The sequence below is a fragment of the Carassius gibelio genome, chromosome B8, assembly GCF_023724105.1.
Source record: "Carassius gibelio isolate Cgi1373 ecotype wild population from Czech Republic chromosome B8, carGib1.2-hapl.c, whole genome shotgun sequence".
NCBI lineage: Eukaryota > Metazoa > Chordata > Actinopteri > Cypriniformes > Cyprinidae > Carassius > Carassius gibelio.
The window spans coordinates 449800-471371 of NC_068403.1; the positions used below are offsets into that span (position 1 = coordinate 449800).

A 21572-nucleotide genomic window follows, 5' to 3' on the forward strand; every position below is an offset into this window, starting at 1 on the left:
AAATACATTTTTAGTTTATTTTTATTATTCAAATGTATTTAAGAAAATATATTAATATAAACCTGATTTATTGTTGACTGGTGTGTGTGTGTGTTTAATTTGTTTTCCGAATAAAATGGAATTGTTGAAGCAAGTTGTAGAAAGCGTCCCTCCTGAACCTAGGCCTAATTGGTTGCTATGGTTGCTAGGGCGACAGGAAGACTCTCTGAGCGGCGGGCTCTGGCGGCCTTTAGCCAATGTATTAACATCGCCATAATAATGGCTAAACAAGTTTCTTTAATGTTTTATTTAAATTAAAAAAAAAAAGAGTTGAGGAAGAAGACACGCCACTGCCTTCATCTGTCGAGTCCACCCAGCCCAGCTCTTCAGACTCATTAACCCACAAGAAGGCTAGTCAGGCGCCGGTGGCGGCCGCCGCGTGCTCCCTGGCGGCAGTGCCAGTGCTCTCTCCCGGTCAGCCTGACGCGGGTTTACCCGCCGATCTAACTGCAATAGATGAACCACCTTCACAACCCAATCTGAAAGTATTTCTACATTGTTTAAATGAGTTGCTATTTTTTTGGCACAAAAGTTTAATTTCCACCATTGCATTGTATATGGTTGATTTAACAGAAATTAGGGAGCGTGTTGTTATTTATTTCAAACCATGCTCTGCTGAGTTTTCATTATTTTAATTTCTTTTACTTTTAGCCTATATTTTCGGGTGAACTGTCTGCACTGCTGAGTAACTTGAATGAAATAGACAGGTTATTGTCTATGCTGGTGGTTTGTCCAGCCTTTATTGAGCTCTGTTGGTTGAACATGATGATTAGACAGTGTTTTGTTATTGCCTTGCCGAATATTGCAAAATAAAGGTGTAACTGTTTTTCTATTCTTTTTTCCACTCTCTAAGGTTATTTAAGTCATATTTTTTCTAGGAAAAACTATAGGCCCACCCACTTTTTTAATGGCCCGCCCAAAATACAATTTCTGCCTACGCCACTGAGACAATGGCTTTTTTTTTTGCGGCTCGCATCAGCAAAGCATTGCATCGCCATAGACCGCAAAACAAGCAGCGGATGGCGGGCGGGTGCGGCTTTGAAATTTGCTCTATGATTTCCATGAAGCAAAAAACAGGACGGAATCTCGAAATCCAGTCATGAAAATGAAACTTGCATTTTAATATGGACAGTCATGGAATTTGCCAAAGTTAGCATAAAATAATCAAATCAAATCTCCATATGGACCAGTATCTGTAAATGTTAAGCCGCAAAAGTTGTTTAAAATATAAATCCGTGTTCTGCGCGTCTCTGTGTGAATTAATGAATGGCAGAGACGTTGCAGGTTTGTTTACTACATAGACTGAAGCGCATGACGCTTGCATTAATTTCAGCATCTGAGCTTCAGAGTTCTCTCTCCTTCAAGCGATCTTTTCAGCTCATCTCAATGGACACACAGCGCACCTGTATTTGACACTCTGTAAACTCTTTGTGAAGGCGCATGACTCACCGTCACTTTACTGATAGCGCTGTTTCTCACACATGCAAAGAGAGAGAGAGCGAGAGTCTTATCACGCTTAAACAACACGCTATATGTAAACTATTCTTTGTTGTCTTCTCCTGTCAAAATAATGGATTAAATTTAGAAATATTCATATTCATTTTCGAACAAGCAGAAGACATACCAGTTTCTCCGGTAATGGGCGGAGCTAATGGGCAAATGGCAATGGCTTTTTTTTTGCGGCTCGCATCAGCAAAGCATTGCATCGCCATAGACCCCAAAACAATCAGCGGATGGCGGGCGGGTGCGGCTTTGAAATTTGCTCAAAAAACGTTGGCGCGAATGATGAGTTTTGTGACAGATCTCCTTAATAAACGGAGGTCTGAAATCTCTGCCCCTTTACCGATCAGAGCGCGCGCTGACACGGAGTTAACCCGCTATCTCCAAGAACAACCAATTGACTTGGACAACCCCCCCCCCCCCGACGGTTATGTTATGAACCGTCACATTTGACTCACGTCATAACCGTCATCACCAATTCTGAAACCGGCACACCCCTAATAATAGCTATAAATTATAAAATGATTATTGGGAGCAAGCAATTGAAAAGCAGTTTCCAAAACCAATAGAGAGTTAGCACAAACTTGATCCTCACAAATTCTAATATTCATGAGGAGGGGCATTATATTTACACATAAATGGTAATTTACCTTAAACAAATTTTCATATGGATATTCATATGGATTAAGGAAGAGTTATTAAAAACAACATGTCTGTGCTGCTTTCACCAAGCCAGACATGGCATCTTTTTTTCATTCAATTGTTTACTTCAGTGTTTTATATCGCTTCATAAAAGCCTATATGGCATTGATCTTGTTCAATTAATAGCTTAATGGTGCATTTTCAATTCAGCTTGCCACATGGGACAAAAATAGGCTCGGCACATGTTTTATTCTGGAGGCTGTAAATATGAATCCAGAAATAACTACATCCTGCTTATAATGTCAAACAGACCTTAAAAACATGACTCTGGTTCGACTATATTTCTGGTTTCAGATAACTTCATTGTCTTTATTATGCAAGAATACACAGTTATTATATGTAACATTTCAGCATGTTACCTGATCTCTCTTCAGTTTCTCTCTCTTGCGAATAAGCTCGATCAGGAGTCGCGCTCGCTCCAGATCGTGACGAAGCTTCTGCCAGTATTTCAGCTCTTCTCTCACAGCATTCAGCTTTTCATCTGGCTCCACCTACACAGTTTATAACAGTCAATAACATGCATGCACAATGCATGATATTGTAGTTGTGCATCAGGGGTGTGGCTTATGTATACAAAATTTAATTACGCATAAACACTGACCTGTTCAACACTTCTCTGACCCTGCAGATGTGAATGTAAACGACGAATGAGAGGCACTCCGTTGCGTGACTGACGCTTAAGCAACCAATAGTTGTGAAGTCTCTGCATGAACTGATTCTTCTTCTGTATGATCACATCTTTAGAAATTTTGTTCAATCTGTAAAAAGACCAGCAGAATAATTAAGCTCTTTTATTTGTTATAAAATATTGTTTAATACTTTATAATAATTATTAAAAAAAATGTATTTGAAAATATGTACACATTTTAATATATATATATATATATATATATATATATATATATATATATATATTTAATAATATATGCATTTGTAAGCTATAATAGTATATATATAAATATATATATAAATACAGACACAAGACAATTACATGTATATTATATATATATATTTTATATATATATATATATATATATATATATATATATATATATATATATATATATAAAATATATATATATATATAATATACATGTAATTGTCTTGTGTCTGTATTTATATATATATATATATATATATATACTATTATAGCTTACAAATGCATATATTATTAAATATATATATATATATATATATATATATATATATATATATATATTTAATAATATATGCATTTGTAAGCTATAATAGTATATATATATATATACCCTATTATTATAGCTTACAAATGAGGAATACAATAAAAATAATTGTTAATTACATTGAAATGAAATATAATTGTAACAAAATATATAAAATTACATTTGTAATATATAATTTATCTTTTTAAAGAAACAAGTGAAATATATATGATATACTTTATGATTACCTGTGAGTAGGTATTTCTGGGACAGTGATCAAAGGCGTTGTGACTTTTTTTGACACCTCTTCTTTCATTCCTTTCTTCTGCTGCTGCTTAGAATCCAGTTTATTGCTTCGTTTCTGCTTCTTGAGCTGTGGCGTTTGTGTGTAGGCACTGCGACCCCTGTTAGCCCGACACCCCAAAACTCTCCCCCCGGTCTCTTCATCATCCGACCCGTCCTTCGCAGGCGGAGAGTGCGCCTCACAAAACGCAGTCTTTTTCACTGAAAACGTAGTCCCATTCACAGTAGTCTCTCTGACCGGCTCTATTTTCATAAAGAGTCCAGCTCTCTGCGCACAGGTTACATGGAAAGCCGTGTAACAGTTGGCCTTGTGGCACTGAATGGATGCTCCACAACCTTTCTGCTTGCACAGGTAACATGTTAGCTTCCACCTAGCAGGTGGAATGTTGTCTACGCCCTCGATGGGCTCAAGGAAGACTGTGTTGGCGAAACACACCTCCGGGATCCAAATAGCACAGACCACATGTGCCCATCGCCCGTCGCTGGTTTGTTTAAATGCTCCGCCCCGATTTGGGCAAAGCACGCAGTCCACGGGGTGAGAGGGCGACTGCAAGCAACAGCGGCAGAGCCACTGGCCCTCAGGGATGTAGGGAACGCCGTAACACTCCTGGTGCACCGCCAGGTTGCAGATGTCACAAAACAGGATGACGTTACTGTTGAGACATTCATCGTCGAGGCAGACGCAGCAGAAGGCGTCTTCGTCGATGATACTCTGTGAGGGCGCTTGGCTTCGCAACTCTAAGAACGACTCCTTTTCTAGGCGATCTATCAGGATTTCGAAAGTGTCGGGTGACACTTGCGGATGGCTTTCTGACACTCGTTTTTCGTTTACCAGCTCCAACCAGGCCACGTCCTCCTCGTCCATGTCATACTCCGCGTCCGTTTCCATCTCTTCACCGGACTTCTCAATGTAACGGTAATATGCCGAAGGGCGAGGAGGCACCTCGACTGGTTCATAAGACTCTTGTTCTCTGAAAGTGGGTTTGGGTAAGGTGCCTTGGTGGCTGTTCACGCTCGAATTCATCTGAGACTGTCCACAGTTGGAGCTGTGGTTCTGTGATGAAGACGATGACAACTGCTTCACGTCTTTCTTTTTCCCCTTATGGGCTCCCGATCGTCGCGGGGAGCTGACAGCGGTGGTCACCGATGACTGCTCGCTGTTCTCTTTGTTGCTGTTGCACTCAGCAATGTCCTGAGCTGTCATTTCATCTTCAGTGATCACCATCAAGGGGTCGAAGATGCTGATCCGATGCAGTCTTCCATCCAGATCCACCTCCACAATCTTCTGAGCCTGGGCGTACGTTAGGGTTTCTCTGGTGGGTGAAACCTTCAGCTGGTAGGGAGAGAGCGAGCGTGGCTGTGACGCCCCTCTACCAGCTGTACCTGTGTCCGCGGCATCACTTTGGGCCCCGGGCAGGCCTCCCCTCCGTCGTGGTTTTCTCATGGGGACTCACACCACGCTGCCCCTTTGTACCTTGACCTGAGTGGCAAAAAGAGAAAAAGAACAAGCATAAGATTCCGAATTGATTTAGAAAACACAAAGATACCAATGTGCAACTGTCCTTTCATTTTCTTGCCAAATAGTCAACACTAAGAAGTTTTCATATCACCCATGGTCGACTGTGTCATGTATCTGTAAATACTGTGCACACTCTCATTTCCTGGAAGTGGTCACAACCCGCATCATGACATGCTGGTAATCTTTTTACTTTTTTTAATTTTACATTTTTATTTTATATGTATGGCTTTATACAACATTGTAGTGTTTTGTATAAATGCAAAAAATAAGCATATATATATATATAAAACAAATTAAAAGGCTATTAGGTATCGTATTATTATTAAATGCAATTTCGATTAATTAGCAGATTCACCCCTTTCGTAATTTTATTACACGACCTTTATAACTTTGCTTATTCTATTGTTTGCACACCTAAAAAAATTTGAAATTATGACGTCTATTTTAATTATGCTAATATGCATTGTTGCATTATGTTAGATATTATAGAATTATACAAAAATTTTAATTTACATAATAGAATAATACATTTACAAATTTAAATCAACATTTCAAAATCTTTGCGCCTGTTAAACTAAGCAATACTGCAGTGTTTTGTATAAATGTAAAAAAGTAGCTTAAAGGCTACTTGTCCATGTAATATAATAATATTATAATTATTAAGTATAATAATAAGTATAAAATCGAATATGAAATTATTGTATCGGCATGTAAATGTAGACATTGCTAGTTAAGTTAATTACGAACATTCGATTATACAAACTCATTTGAAGGATTAAGTTGTGGCCGGTAGCCAATTTACAGTGTTTTTATTTTCGCTGTTCAATGGGCGGGACTTTTGATCTCAAGGCCTCTAGCAGTTCGACCTCTTACTGTCAACGCTAAAACCACTTTTAAATCGTAATACAGAGTCACACCGAAGTAATACATTCGTATCAACTACCTTAAACATTTCAGGAGGCACATTGAAAAACTTAAAGTGGAGTTTTAGGGGAATTTGTCACTGAAGTGAGACAACCACCAGAGGCTGAGAAGTTTATCAACCCTCATTCTTGGACAACCAATCACAACCGTCCACCCTCTCCGTCCAGCCAATCAGCGGCGATAAAAAGTATCACACAAGGATAATAGTTAGGTTGCGCGTCCTCGATTCTAGAACGAAACGTCAGCCATATTTACAGTCCAACAGAACTTGAGATTCACCTAAGTTTCCCGAAAACCCCCTTACACTAACATAAACAATGACAACACCGTTACCGCTTCTGATCATAAAACTGTTGTTCTCAGATGGCGTTCATAAGAATATGCTTACCGGTAAACTCTGAAGAGATCGAAACGCCAAGGCTGCTAAAGCTGGCGGGCTAGTTAGCCGCTCTAGCCCGGGTAACCAGCACAGAAACCCCGCGTGCGGTATCCAAACAACCAGCTGAGCAAAGCGACCGTTGACATTGATCTCACAACTTAAACTGGCGTCAAAACATATAATACACATTCAAAACCCGACAATTTACCGTATTTTCCAACCACGACTTCCGTGGAGAGGCAGAAGCTTTTTTGCGAAGGCAGTTTAAGCTGGTGGTTTGGCCGAAAAGCCGGCAAAAATTCGCCGATAAAATGTCTCCCGTCTCTCAGTCTTCCATAGTTTCCTCCAGCAAATGTCTTCTGCGCATTCATGAATATGGATTCATGTCCAGCATTTTAACTTATCGTCGACGTTAAGTTAGATTTAGACGGGAGAAGCAAAGCTAGCTGGCTATTTTCAGCTTCGACTACTACAACCGTCGCTGCCTGGATAGATAGTTAGCAGTTCGCCAGAAACAGAGGCAGAGCGGAGCTCTCAGTCGAGATGGTAAAAACACGCCCCTTCAGAAAAGCAGGCCATCTACTCTCTCAGCTGCACGAGTAATTTAATAAAGCGTTACGCTAATGTTTATTTAACTCCTTTTAAGTTTATGCCACTTTAATGCGTTTAGGGACCAGTGCGCTTCCCACACAGTTCATGCTGTGGTCAGAGTTCATCACGACCTGTGTCAGCTGTAATGCATACAGCTCGACTGGAGAGGTGCAGACATTAGGCCAGTGAGCGAAGAAGAGGAGCTGCAAATTACTAGATAAACGAAACATTAACATTTATATCAGCAAACATGATCACAAACCCATCCGAGGTGGACGAACACAGTTTACATGAGAGGAAATAACATTTTCTGTAGGCTATTCGAGACATGGGTATATTGGTACAGTTGAGTTAAGGCATACATTATTACATACAAGAAACAAAATACAGTACTAAAGCCAAAGAGAACAGTAAAATGTGAAAAATAAGTCAGATCCTGGAAATCTCACACTGATGTGCTACTCACAACCTTGCTTGGTGCCATTTGTCATGGACCGTAAATCACTTCCACAAGCTAAACATCCTGTCACACCTTTCAAAGGATTTGAAGGTAACAAACAAAAGCCTTAAAGTCAATATGAAATTAGAATGGACCATTTGTACTTTCTGAATACACATTCTTCGTCTTGTGAAAAATTTGTTGTGCATGTTACTCCAAAAAAAGAAATGTTTGTCTCTGTAATCATTCAGTAAAATGTGATAATTTCCCCTAACACACCATTTCTAAATCCCTCCCCTTTAACCACCTGGTTTCATTTTGCTATGTAATTTTAACACCCACTTCACTAAAAGTCCCACTTGGATAAAGGTCCTGCTAGAAAAGCAGACACCGCCAGAATTTTTTTTTCTAGAAGCATACCTGGCTTCACTCAGAAATATGGCAGATTAAAATGGGTAACCATTGCCATTTCATCTTGACTTTAAATAAACAAGTCACAATACTAAGGCTCATTTCTTTAAGTGTTAAACTGAAGTCAGTAACAGTGTCCGTTATGCATCCCCAACAATTCATTATACTTTTGTATACAAATCTTTGTGTGTGTGTGTATATTATATATATATATATTTTTTTTACACTACCATTCAAAAGTTCGGGGTCAGTAAGACTAACAATTTTTTTAAAGATTCTCTGATAAATAGAAAGTTCAAAATAACAGAAATTCTTAAAAAAAAAATATATATATATTTTGCAACATTATAAATGTAATGTATATATTTGGTCAATTTAATGCATCCTTGTTGAAAACGAGTATTACAGTACATAAAAAAAAAAAAAACAATAATTCCCTTACCCCAAACTTTTTAACGGTATACTGATTGTGAAATACTTGACCTTTAAGATCCATAACACTAAAATACATAAAATCGTACAAGGCTATCCTTTTTAAATCAGATAGCACTTAAGGATAGTTTACTAAACATAAAAAGTCTGTCGTCATTTATTCACCCTCATATCATCTAAAATTATTTTCTTTTTTGTGTAAAATAATTAGAGAATTTAGGTTTGTTTCTTCCCCTCAAAAAGCTCTCATATGGCTTTAGATGACTTTGAATATGGCGCACGAGTTGTCTGAAAGAGCACAGGGATGGAATAAATTCTGTATAAATGGTGTGAGGGTGAGCAAATGATCGCTTAAGGTAACATGCATACTGGCAATAAATGTAAATGTGGACAATGTGGACAGTTACCACTATATCAAAATAAAATGTTCATTCACCAGACGTCCAGATATACCACATATTCCTTAAGAAGTCAGTTATTGTACAACATACTGCTATTCATACACTTTATAGGAGTAAATAAACAATTCTAAATTGTTCATCGGCAGAAACTAAATCACATAACCACAATATAATGTCAGACCATACTAGGACATTGTGAGTGTGTTTCTTCTCTTTGAGTCCCTTCTTGGGAAAGGAACAAAGCTCCTCACTTCTTTAAACGATAAACCTGTGAATAATAATAATAATAAAAAAAGATCAGTTTGCATTTACATACATAACATGTGCATATATATAGTACAGCACACATAAATCTGTGTGTATAATATGTTGCTCACATTTCCACTCTTCTAAGGGCAATGTGGCGTTGTCATAGCGGTCATCGTATGGTGTGGGCACTGGGGAGTCCTCTGGGTCTCTCAGGCTATCAAAATAATTGTGTGCCAACGCACCATCAGCAGTGAGACGAGCATCAGCATCTAACACCAGCATCATCTCAAGCAGATCTACCGCTGGGGTTAGTTACCAGTGGAGTGGCATTGAGGGACAACACAGTGGGTCAAAAACAGAGCAACATCATTAGAATAGCAAAAGCTGATATATGTATTATAATGTGAGCATTATTATATAAGTACAGGGCAAGCTGAGCTATTTTTTGATAATATTTTAAAGTTATTTTATCATTTATTAGGCTAGCTGGGTCAGATTTAGGTTGGTTAAGGTAGCAGAATATGCCAGTATAAAAGTTGTTATAGTTACCTACAACTAAAACCATAACATTTTTCGTTAATTCAAATAAAATAAATGTTAAATGAAATAAAATAAAATAAATAAAACAACAAAAAAAACATTTTGAAATTCAAACTGAAACAACATATATATATACAAACACACACACAATTTTTTTTAAAGAATACAAATGATACAAAATTCTAACTAAAACTTTATCTAAAATTAAAATGGAAAATAAACAAATACTAAATAATTCAAAATATAAATAAAATCTATAACAGAAACTCGATAATGGCAAAATAACACTATTTGTAGAGAAACACTTTACAATAATTTTTTTGTTTCTTTGAGAATCATCAAAATTGCTGGCAGGCAACTTTTTTTTAAATGCTTTTGGGGAAAGAGTTAATGTTAATCAATAAATATACTATTGTTGATTGTTAATGTTAATTAACAGAAGTGTATTAGTATAGAAATTAACATATTAAATGCTGTAAATATGCATTAAGTAATATTAACTAACTGAACCTTTATTGTGGAGTGTTACCTATTCTAGAAATAACTGCAGAGTTAACAAAGCTTCAGAAAATTAACATTGAATAATAATTTCATTAAAATTGTTTAGCTGACATTTAATATTTTTTGGGATGCCTATTATTTTCCAAGTTGCAATGCATAACAAACCTAGAAGTTTCCATCGGTGTTCCTTAGTAAAGAATATGTCTGGCAACACTAGGTGACATTCTATCTGACGCTTGGTGAAAAATGTAAAAACTTAAATTGTTCTGTTGCATTTGCTCAGCATCTTGTCATTTTTGTCAGAAATAATGGCATGTCACATTGACAGGCAGCAACTATGCAGTCAAACTAAATCATAAGTTTTACAATGAAAAAAAGTATCTTGCCAAGCAAGAAATGTGACAACATGACAAAGGAGTAATTCTTCATTGGGGTATTACTTACCTTTTTTACTGGCTCTGGGAAACAATGTTGAGAAGTCTTTGCGTGGATAGTGGGGCAGGGATTTGACATAGCTTTTTGCCTATTCAACAGCAATGAAGACACTGACATTGATTAAGATCAGGAATGACAGCGGAGTACAGTAGCTAACAGCAACCATCACGCAAAACGTTAATAATTCAAGCTGAATTTTCTCCCTAAATATTCAAGACCATTTTCTCAATCTTTCTTCACATTGCATTAGCAATTCATTCCAAGTTGCATCAGCGATCAGTCTCAGGTTTAATCAAGATTCAGACATATCATGTATTAAAGATACCATCATTTGGTAGCACTGAAAATGTCTTACCTCTGGGTTTTCTAGTTTCTCAATAAATTCTGGACCTGGTGTCCCGGTTACTTTCATTATCTGAATCAACTGGTCCATGTCTGAGTGTCAAAAGTTAAAGACAATGAACATCATTTTTGACAATCATGACAAAAGGGAATAAGTTGGGCACAGCATTTCTAAATGCAATAGCAATTAACTAAATGACAGTGTACTGACTGTACATCAGTCATTTGAAATTTAATTAACAGAATGTTAAAAGTTTTACTTTCTGAAATCCAGCCCTCAGAATATGTTCATTCATTAAAAAATTGAAATAAATTAGGCAAATTGAATGCTGAAGGATACAGTCTTTTCCTTTAAAGAGTGTTTTTCCATTGAACATTTCACCCATGATGCACCCAACAGACCAGATATCCACTAGAAAGTAGAAAAAGGCAACAATCACACATATTGAACTATAATAATCATTGCAACCACCAGCCTTTAAAACAATGCAGAACATTTGACATACAGTACATTAATGCAGCAAATCTGAATCAGTAGAGCGCATTCGATCTAACTGACAATTAACGATTGAAATCTACATGAAGGAAGGGTATCTGAGCATTTCTAAAGACAACAATATTTAAAAATGCAAATTATTGATTGCAAATGATTTTGGTTGCTTATTAATAGTAAGGTAGTTGTTAAGTTTAGGTATCAGGTATGATTAGGTATGTAGAATATGTGCTTTTTAATTAATAATAAACAGCCAAAATGTTAAAGGTGCCAAAGAATGCAAAAAACACTTTTATAAGGTGTTTGAACACAGCTGTGTGGGTGCAGTATGTGAAAACAACCAGCCTATAATGGTAAAAATCCACTCACTCATTGTTTTATAATTCCAATAATTAATAAACAGTCTCTCCATACAAGAGATGGGTGCAGGGTTGCCAGGTTTTCACAACAAAACCCTTCTCCAGACATAAAGCAACCTGACAGCAACAGTAATAGTGTAGTAGCCCAATTCCACAGACTTGGCAACACTGGAAGGGAGGCGGGAGCCCCAGCTCATTCTCATTTAAAGGACACACACACATAAACAGAGCGTTTCAGCTCATACCCTAATTTTCATTTTCATTAATTTTATATTTGGATTTTATATTCATTTACTTATTAACTGAAACCCATTAACATGTTAAATACATTTATTATTTATTGTAAAAAAAAAAGAAATTTTCTAAATTCAATTTTCAATGGACCTCAAGATAATTTGTAAAGATTTAAATAAGTAAACTTGTATATACATAAGCTGTATGAGTTTATTTGTAAGGTGTCCATGTGTTGATATTGTAGGTATCCATTTTTTATTCAATATGCATGTTAGACCTATGAATACCAATGAGAGCATGTTAGAACTGCTCATATAAACCAACAGAGGTGCTATTGAACAGATGAAAAAAACTAACTGGAGCATAACAGATGACTAAATCAATATTTACTGTATTTAACCTCATATTCTAGATGATACTAAATCAGGGAACACATATTCTCTAATAACTAAGAGTTTCCCATCAATAAACACTTAATTTGCTGCTTACTGATAGGTAGTAAGGTGCTTGCTGTAGAAGTTATGTTTAGGTAAGGAGTAGGGTTAATGGATAAGGAATATGGTCCTGCAGAATAAGGCATTAATATGTGTTTACAAGTACTAATAACCAGCCAATGTGCTAGTAATATGCATGCTAATTAGCAACTAGTTAATAGTGAATGGTGTTCCCTAATAGTGTTACCATATGTTTTGCCTAATCAGAGTAAACCTAGCTCTCAGTAATAATTTTAAGAGGTGTGTATGTCTTAATGAATGACAAACATCTTGCCTGTCTGCGTGTAGTGCATCCAGTTTAGAATGACCTCAGGGGCCCGGTACCACCTCGTCACCACGTAACCGGTCATCTCTGCTTCTGTATGACGCGCCAGGCCAAAATCCAGGATCTGCAAACAGACCAAATGCAGAGAGTCAGTGTCAACTGAAAGAGATTTACGCTTCTCTCTTTTATGGTGAAAGAATGGTGGCACAAACCTTCAGCTCACAGTCTTGGTTCACAGCCAGGTTTCCTGGTTTGAGGTCCTGCAATGCATAAAGGTGTTAATCTTCCTACAAAGACATTATTCTTGAACAATTACACAAGATCTTAGTGGATTTCTTAAGAAGTCTTTATTCTGAATGCGGTGAACTGTATTTCACATTGAAAGTGAGCCGGGTGGCTTCTAACAGATCTGAGCATGTAGAGACACTGCCTCACCAAACAGGAAATCAGTGGCATTACCTCATAGGACAATGTGTGATAGAAAATCTCAGACAAAGCAAAAAGCACGGAACCCACTCATAATAATAGAATTAGAAAAACTTTATGGCTAATTTCAGAACCTGCATGTAAAATGAAAAACTGGATAATTGTATAAATCACTTCTCGTAGCTTGGCATTCATTCATTTTTTTTTCAATCTTTTCAATCTGTGCATCTAGCATTTAAAACATACTGCCAGAATGTCTCCAGAAAAGCACTCCTACAAATCTAAGAGCATCTTAATATTGTATAATAGATGCACACACTACCATTCAAAATTTTGGGGGGTCAGTAAGATTTTCATTTTTGTTATCTTAAACAGCAAGGATGCATTAAATTGATAAAAGTTACAGTGCATACATTTAAATAGTTACAAAAATATGTATTTCAAATAGATGCTGTTCATTTCAACTTTCTATTGAACTAAGAATCCAACAGATTTTTTTATAGTGTTCACAAAAATATTAAGCAGCACAACCGTTTTCAACACTGACAATCATAATAAATGTTGCTTGAGCACAAAATCAGCATATTAGAATGATTTCTGAAGGATCATGTGATACTGAAGACTGGAGGAATGATGCTGGCAATTCAGCTTTGCATAAGATGAATAAATTACATTTAGTAATATACTGAAATAGAAAACCGTTATTTTAAATTGCAGTATTAATTTACAATATTAAAGTTTTACTGTATTTTGATTAAATACAGCCTTGAGTATAAGATAATTATTTAAAAAATATCTATATATTTTTATTTAAAAAAAATCTTACTGACACCAAACTTTTGGACAGTACTGTAAATACCTATTTTAATAATCCAATAATGTTTCATAAATTTGCACATAACTTATTTCCCATTATTTGGAATTTGGATAAAGATATTCATAAATAATGAACAAAAACAGCTTTACATGTTGTAATACTTGATTAAAAACCAGACTCGTAACAGCAATCCATTTTATTAAATCTAATTGGACAAGCCACATGAGTGTGTTGTAAACTAGTTAATATGTGAATAAATATGAATTTGAAATATATTTATTCCTCTTAATCTGAGAGGGATGATTGCTCTCTCATCTTCTCAGATGAGAAGAAATGTTGTTAATGATTGTTGATAGTCCACTGATCAATACATATTAGTGAATTAGCATTAGTAAATGTAATTCATGGAGATGAAAACTCCCCCATGGAGCACATTTGCATCTCCCGGAGAAGAGCTACAACGATCCCAAGAGAGGCCATGTGCCTTTAATTCAGATCTGTGTGGAAATGATCATTATGAGCAGATGCTGTTTATTCATTGCCAGTCTCACTTACTCTGTGAATGATGCCAGCACCATGAATGTACTGTGGAGTGGAGAGAAACAGAGGGACAAAGAGGAAGAAAGAAATACCACAAATCAGTATTATGACATCCTTCACAGTGTTATGTTTCAGTATTTTATTACACTAATAGGACTGATCTGAAAGACTGCATTACCATTCCTACTGGCAATCATCTTAAGCCCAAAGTATACTTCTGTTTTTACAAGTACATCATTTTTCACTTTAGTTTTTTCAGATGTTGACCAACTTAAAGTCAACAGGAAACATCATTCACAACCCAGTTTACTTTGGGATTGTGATCAGGGGTTAGGATTAAAAAAAAAAAAAAAAAAAATCCAGAGCCTGAACTTTTTTTTCCAGGGGTTGGGGGGGGGGGGGGGTGGCCATATACACACACGGTTATTAGTTAAAAAAAAGAGAAAATGATTTCCTTTGAAACTAACTGGTAACGTATCTGCCAATGCCATCAGCCCTTGACAGGCTCAGACTACAGATAATGGTGGGATATTTGAAACAGCAATAACAAGAAAGATTACTCACTACAATATTGTGCAAACACATTTAACATATAGGATGCTTTTGATATCAAGTTTTGCTGGTTAGATTTATCCTTGACAAGGTACAAGATGATCTACAATTTAAAACATAAAACTTCTGAAACTGTTTAAAAAAGAAAAGAAAAAAAGAAATAATGGTAAATTAAATACTAGGAAATTTAGGAAATACACAAAGACAGGAAACTACAGTTCAGTTCAAAAAACAAAAAAAAAACAAAAAAAAAAATGTCCAAGAACTGGTAACTTAAAAGGGTCATATGATGCTTTTTTAAAGATCACTATTTTGTGTATCTGATTTAACAGAATATGTTGACATACTTTAATGTTAAAAAAAATTGTATTTTTAAATACTGTACATTATTGTGGTTTCTCTATGCCCCGCCTCTCTCAAATGCATTGTTTACTAGAAAGCACCTCCTTTCGACAAGCGCAGTCTGCTCTGATTGGCCAGCTTACCCAGTGCATTGTGATTGGCCGAACACCACAAGCATGGATCGGAAATGTAATGTTCCTTTTCTATAATCATGAGCTTCTTAGACATAAATATAAAAACAGTAAATAATGTCCTTAGTTTTACCATCAGTTCAAGCCAGAGTCGCGTGACAGACACAGTAATGAAGCTCGTATGTGTTTGCAGTACACAAGCCACGATTACGAAAGACTCCACTGCGACACTGCTTTGTAACTCTGCTTATACATGCACAAATAGCTACATAACACACTAAAGGAAAAATAGAAATAGTATCATATGACCCCTTTAAACAAGGTTCATACAGATACTGCAAAATAAATTAAAATAAAAGTCTTTCAAGGACTTGCACTACTTTATCGGTTCTGATCCGGCACAGTGCCGGAGAAAAGCCCTGTATGGTGTATTTATAGAAAAAAGAAATTAAAGAAGCAATTCTTTCTTTATTATAATTTTTTCTTGTAATAAAGTGCACTGATGAATCATATGCAGCAAGTCCACAAACATACACTACCGTTCAAACATTTGAGGTCAAGAGTTTTTAAAAACGTCTTTAAAAAAAATAGAAGTCTCTTATGCTCACCAAGACTGCATTTATTTGATCAAAAATACAGTAAAACAAATATTGTGAAACAATATTACAATAAAAAGAACTGTTTCTATTAATATATATTTTATGTATGAAATACATACAGTACAGACCAAAAGTTTGGACACACCTTCTCATTCAAAGAGTTTTCTTTATTTTGATGACTATGAAAATTGTAGAGTCACACTGAAGGCATCAAGGGCTATTTGACCAAGAAGGAGAGTGATGGGGTGCTGCGCCAGCTGACCTGGCCTCCACAGTAACCAGACCTGAACCCAATCGAGATGGTTTAGGGGTGAGCTGGACCGCAGACAGAAGGCAAAAGGGCCAACAAGTGCTAAGCATCTCTCGGGGAACTCCTTCAAGACTGTTGGAAGACCATTTCAGGTGACTACCTCTTGAAGCTCATCAAGAGAATGCCAAGAGTGTGCAAAGCAGTAATCAAATTAAAAGGTGGCTACTTTGAACAACCTACAATATGACATATTTTCAGGTGTTTCACATGTTTTTGTTATGTATATGATTCCATATATAATTCCACATGTGTTCATTCATAGTTTTGATGCCTTCAGTGTGAATCTACAATTTTCATAGTCATGAAAATAAAGAAAACTCTTTGAATGAGAAGGTGTGTCCAAACTTTTGGTCTGTACTGTATGTAATTTATTCCTGTTATGGAAAAGCTGAATTTAAAAAAAATCTTAAAAAATCTCTAAATGTCTTTTAGGGGTGGAACGGTTTGTGGAAAAAAATCTAACTGTACGGTTCGGCACGTGCTAGGACTGCGGTTCAACTTAATTATGACAACACATCTGTAATGTGGTTTGCTATAAATAACACGTAAAACAAACAGGGTTCAGCTAATATATGTTTCTGTTGACGGATGCACGTTTTGGCCATTACAACGACGATGAATGGGGGGGGGGGGGGTTGGGGTGGGACGTGGACAATTCACTCTTGTTCAATGCGAATGCCGTATGAGGCGTGCGCACACAGGTGAGACCTGAACAGCACACGTTGATAACTGTGCTTTAAGCTAAACTCTTTTAAAATTTACCAGTTTAAACGTTTAAGAGCGAGTGAGAAGATGTGTGCGTGTGTTTATCTGAAGCATGCAAACCCGCACCTCAGAATGCGTGCAAATATTAGCTCTCTCTGAAGTATTGTTTAAATGGACAAATTCACACACACACAAAAAAAAAACTGAATCAGTGCATTCTCTTAAAGTGACAGCACGTTCTTAATATTAATCAAACAGCAACAAGAAAGAAATCACTCTTGTAACTTTTGTAACTTTAATAAAGATTAATCTTTAATTTATATTGTCAAATATGCAATGCTGTTTTACAATTCATTACTTTATTCAATTTCTGTACATAAAAACTAATGTAAGATTTTTTTTTTAAATGACTATTTATTTGTATCTGTTTTTTATAGTTAGATATATTATTCTTATTTACTTTATTTTTATTTGACAGTATAGTTTTTCCCTAAACATTGCACATACCGATCGTACTGAAACCGTGACTTTAAAACAGAGACACAAGCAGAAGCGTAAGCTGAACCGTTTCACCCCTAATGTCTTTACTGTAAGTTTTGATCAATTCAATGCATCCTTGCTGAATTAATTTCTCTCAAAAAATAACTTTTCACTGACCTTGAACTTTTGAACGGAAGTGTATTAACAGTCAATTTTGGTTCCATGTTCTGTTCTGACTGGCTGTGTTGCATCACACAGCATTTTAATGTTCACAAACTGTTGTAAACTTGTTACATCATGCCTGGTTGGGAAAATGTTGCCTCTTTTTGTGAGCTGTTTTGGTCTGACCTTTAGTCCGCACAGCATTTGATAGACCAGGAACTGGATACGGTCTTCTGTAAGGATGCCCTTGACTTTAGAGAGGTCTGTGTACATGTATGGCATCACCAGGTAGCTAAAACAGAAATCAACTGCTTATTTTTTTTTTTAAAGGAATAATTCACCAAAATATTAATTCGGTCATTATTTATTGACTATCATATCATTTAAAACCCATTTTCTTGTGTTATTTTTCATTTCTCCTTTTGTCTCTTTAAATATGTCTTAGAAAGGTCTCATTAAAAACTTACAAGTCTTGGAAGTCGTCCAGTCTGGAGGCAGGAGTGAAGACGTCTAACAAGCCTATTACCTTGGGTTGGACAGCAAAATTGACACAGGAAAAAAGCAAGTGAGTCACAGCCTTTTCAAGATGTTATAATGGTTTTCGATGGACAGTCTGACTGAATAAAGCGGCCTCGGTTTCAATGTAACCTATTAAAAACTTAGATAAGGTACTTATAGTTTATGATACCGCAATTAATCATCAGTGTGTCACCATGCGTCACAAATATCCTATTCTGAACTTACACACCGAGTCCGCCAAGCTAAACATTTGATACTCACACCATTCTCAATGAAAGCAATGGGAGTATGGTGTGATAAAAGTCTTTTTGTGCCTTGCAAGTCATTCAAGCCATTGAAACTGCTGGAAAATAGAACTAACAATGTAAGCAGCAAGAACTGACCTTGAGGCACGTCAAGCATAAACGACACTTACATTTTCATGTTTCATATGTTTGAGCAGCCTCAGTTCACGATAGGCCCTCTTCGCGAAGATCTCTGACTGAAAGGGTCGGTGCAGCTTCTTGATGGCCACCTTCTCTTTGGATTTATTATTAATGGCCGAGCTAAGAATAGGAGAACAACCATAATCATTAACAAATATTGTGAACTGAGGTTGAAAATTTAATGACACACTGTAACAAATTCAGGAAATGATATAGAAACTGCAATATGCAAATAAGAATCTGCACAAGCATGTTAGTTGATGAGACGTTGCTTGGCTGCAAAGTCTTGTTGTCAAAGCATGTGGGTTTCACAGTCCCCCACTTTCACCAGTGTCTGATCTTAAAGCTGTTGTGAAGGTTTTGTGACATTGAACCAAGAACAGGAAATGTCAATGCTGCTGGGATATATCATGTCATGACTAAGTTTAGCAAAGATCTGACTGTAATAGCGAAAATACAATATATACAGTAGCATAAGCATCTAGAGCAGGGGTGTCAAACTCAATTCCTGTAGGGCCCTGCAGAGTTTAGATTAAACACTAATTAAACACACCTGATTGCAACTAATCAAGGATTCAGTCTTATTTGAAAACAACATGGTATGTGTGTGTTGGAGCAGGGTTGGTACAAAACTCTGCAGGGCTCCGGCCCTCCAGGAATTGAGTTTGACACCCTTGATCTAGAGCAAATAACATGCCAAATTAGAAATGCATGATACATTGGTGACATCAGCAGCATAGTCAGTCTGATTTGGCCGTTACTGGTTGTTGAAAATAGTTAACAAAAAAAGTTTTTATAACTACAAAACATCCATTGTTCTATCATTCTTTTCTACTGTACAGTACATCTGACACCTTGTTTCCACTGAAAGCATGTGATTTCATGTGCATGTGAAACAGGCCTAATGGTGTAGATTTTTATCATATCGGTTATCATTCATAACCAAATTATCATTGGTTATCTTATCAGCTCAAAGTCTAAGATCAGACTGCCCCAAGTAAGTTTTAAAAGTAAGATTAATTTATTTGATAGGTATATTGAAAAAACTCAAGCCAGATTATGTCATTGACAGGGTATAGACACAACTTCACAGTACAATTTCATGAACTACCATGATTTCACAGTGTCCATGGCAAAACAACTTTTGTAATAACATTAATATTCAGAACATTACATTCCTTAAAACTAACTAGTATCTATTTGCATGGAACTACTTATTCTTTCATTGATCCAGTCAGTAGGAGTGCAATGGTGATTAAGTTGTCTTTAAATTTCCGAAGTCATTATTCACTCGATAATTGCAGGTTGTCACTAGTTCCTGGGAGCACATTGAAAATTTTAGTTACTACACAGGCTAAATCTTTCAGTTTCAATAAATCTGAAACTACTTTAGTGAGCATAAACACACATTTCTAAAGCATTTATTCATCTTACTTAATGTTCATTTTAACATTTACTAAAACTTTTGTATCTGTTATTATTACTTACTGGACCTGAGCTAACATGAACTAACAATGAACAGTTGAGTTTTAACTAACTTCAACAAAAAACGCAACAAATATATTAGTTAACATTATTTAATGTTACGTGTTACCGTATTCGCTTTAGACGAATACAGTATGTACCCCTGCCTAGGTTTTGCTTGCAACTATTCCAGTTTAACTAGAAAATATGAATGAGGTATAAGTACTTATTTCCCAGTTAACAATTTAATTATGAGCTACTAAATAATTCGTATGGACCTAACCTAAGTACTACTGTATTGACTAACAGAATCAAGTCTAGTCATTATTATTACTAACTATACGCTAGTTGGAAGCAATGAATGCTAAAGCGGCTTGCCACATTGTTCGACTTCATGTGGCAACCTGTTGAAAGGCAGTTCACGAGCGTCTACCTGCATTCCAGGAACTCACCACACGCTGCCATAAGCTCCCATTCCGATCTGCTTTAAGCAAATGTACTTGTTCGGAACTTCCCATAATGTACTGTTGATCTCCTCTCGACTGTATTCCACCCGTGACTCCATTTAGCGATGAAGGAAAACAAGCAAAGAGCAAACGTTCAACGCGCACACAGTGACTCCTACGCGATATTATGCATTCGAGCACCAAAACGTCACTGCGCAGGAACGATTCTTTTTCACGGACCAATATAAAACAGCCGTTTATCTGGTTCCATGTAGTGTGGAGCGGCTGCGGAATCGACGCTTTAAATCACTAGCCATTCAAACTTTGGAACGCTCCGTGATCGAACGCGCTGAGATCTGTCTGAGGTTGACGTCATGATCCCCCGCACACGCCCACTTTCGAATTTAAACAACTGCGGCTTTGATTGACGCACTGCTGCTCACCTCCATGTAAACACACACGGGTGATTCTGCAGTTCAGTGCACACAAAGTATTGCTCGTTAACTTTGAATGCAATAAAATATATAGAAATTGATGTTTTAGCAAATTCTCAAATAAATAGTTAAATAAATTCAAACTGTCCCTCTGATGCTCTATGATTGACTCTGATGATTTCCTGTCACGTTCATGACAATCGACTCAGTTGTTCTTTAAAATGATTGCAGTCGACAGCAGTTCTTTACCAATTTAAAGTATTAGTTTTTAGGCTTTTTTGTAAAAAGTGCAAAGTAAAATTTACTTTTAACAATTTAGAAAATGTATTTGAAGGGAGATTAAGTTGTGAGAAATTCTACAAACACTTTAGGTAAATTAAACAAAACAATAAAAATTTATTGACAGAGATAGATAGATAGATGAGGGAAACATGTAAATTAAAATGTTTGTGTAATTTCACAGAAATTCAGCAAATTTCACACACTT

General features: G+C 36.3%; 3 protein-coding genes across 6 annotated transcripts in view; 1 reads left to right on the forward strand and 2 right to left on the reverse strand.

The window, feature by feature from the left end:
• The window catches only part of LOC127963306 (mitogen-activated protein kinase 13), a 259971-nt gene extending 249361 nt beyond the window's left edge, over positions 1-10610 (forward strand). For both annotated transcript variants that reach the window (XM_052563149.1, XM_052563148.1), the window contains exon 13: positions 10601-10610. The gene's annotated coding sequence lies outside the window, so the exon portion shown is untranslated. The remainder of the gene's footprint in view (positions 1-10600) is intronic.
• On the reverse strand, positions 2574-7040 carry LOC127963302 (bromodomain and PHD finger-containing protein 3-like). 2 transcript variants are annotated; one of them, XM_052563134.1, is made up of 4 exons: positions 6756-7040; positions 3671-5205; positions 2843-2999; positions 2574-2732 (listed from the first exon to the last, which is right to left on the reverse strand). In XM_052563134.1, the coding sequence occupies exons 2-4, from the start codon at positions 5167-5169 to the stop codon at positions 2589-2591; spliced, it is 1800 nt and encodes a 599-aa protein (XP_052419094.1). In that variant the 5' UTR covers positions 5170-5205; positions 6756-7040; the 3' UTR covers positions 2574-2588. The 2 variants fall into 2 exon arrangements, with proteins under 2 accessions (XP_052419094.1, XP_052419093.1); XM_052563133.1 differs by having other exon boundaries at positions 6557-7040.
• Positions 7349-21045, reverse strand: LOC127963308 (mitogen-activated protein kinase 13-like). Of its 2 annotated transcripts, XM_052563153.1 has the most exons (12): positions 20658-21045; positions 18732-18861; positions 18265-18323; positions 17984-18089; positions 14532-14561; positions 12946-12993; positions 12743-12857; positions 11229-11300; positions 10902-10981; positions 10556-10634; positions 9199-9372; positions 7349-9089 (listed from the first exon to the last, which is right to left on the reverse strand). In XM_052563153.1, the coding sequence occupies exons 1-12, from the start codon at positions 20768-20770 to the stop codon at positions 9007-9009; spliced, it is 1089 nt and encodes a 362-aa protein (XP_052419113.1). In that variant the 5' UTR covers positions 20771-21045; the 3' UTR covers positions 7349-9006. The 2 variants fall into 2 exon arrangements, with proteins under 2 accessions (XP_052419113.1, XP_052419112.1); XM_052563152.1 differs by lacking the exon at positions 14532-14561.
• Positions 21046-21572: the final 527 nt, after the last annotated feature.

Coding starts and splice junctions, on each gene's coding strand:
- LOC127963302 (XM_052563134.1), bottom strand. CDS start 5,169: ATGAGAAAACCACGACGGAGGGGAGGCCTGCCCGGGGCCCAAAGTGAT. Junction 3,000..3,670: donor CCAGAAATACCTACTCACAG/GTAATCATAAAG, acceptor GTCTTTTTACAG/ATTGAACAAAATTTCTAAAG. Junction 2,733..2,842: donor GTCAGAGAAGTGTTGAACAG/GTCAGTGTTTAT, acceptor TAAACTGTGTAG/GTGGAGCCAGATGAAAAGCT.
- LOC127963308 (XM_052563153.1), bottom strand. CDS start 20,770: ATGGAGTCACGGGTGGAATACAGTCGAGAGGAGATCAACAGTACATTA. Junction 10,982..11,228: donor ACTCTTTAAAGGAAAAGACT/GTATCCTTCAGC, acceptor TTTGACACTCAG/ACATGGACCAGTTGATTCAG. Junction 9,373..10,555: donor TCCCAGAGCCAGTAAAAAAG/GTAAGTAATACC, acceptor AACTAACCCCAG/CGGTAGATCTGCTTGAGATG.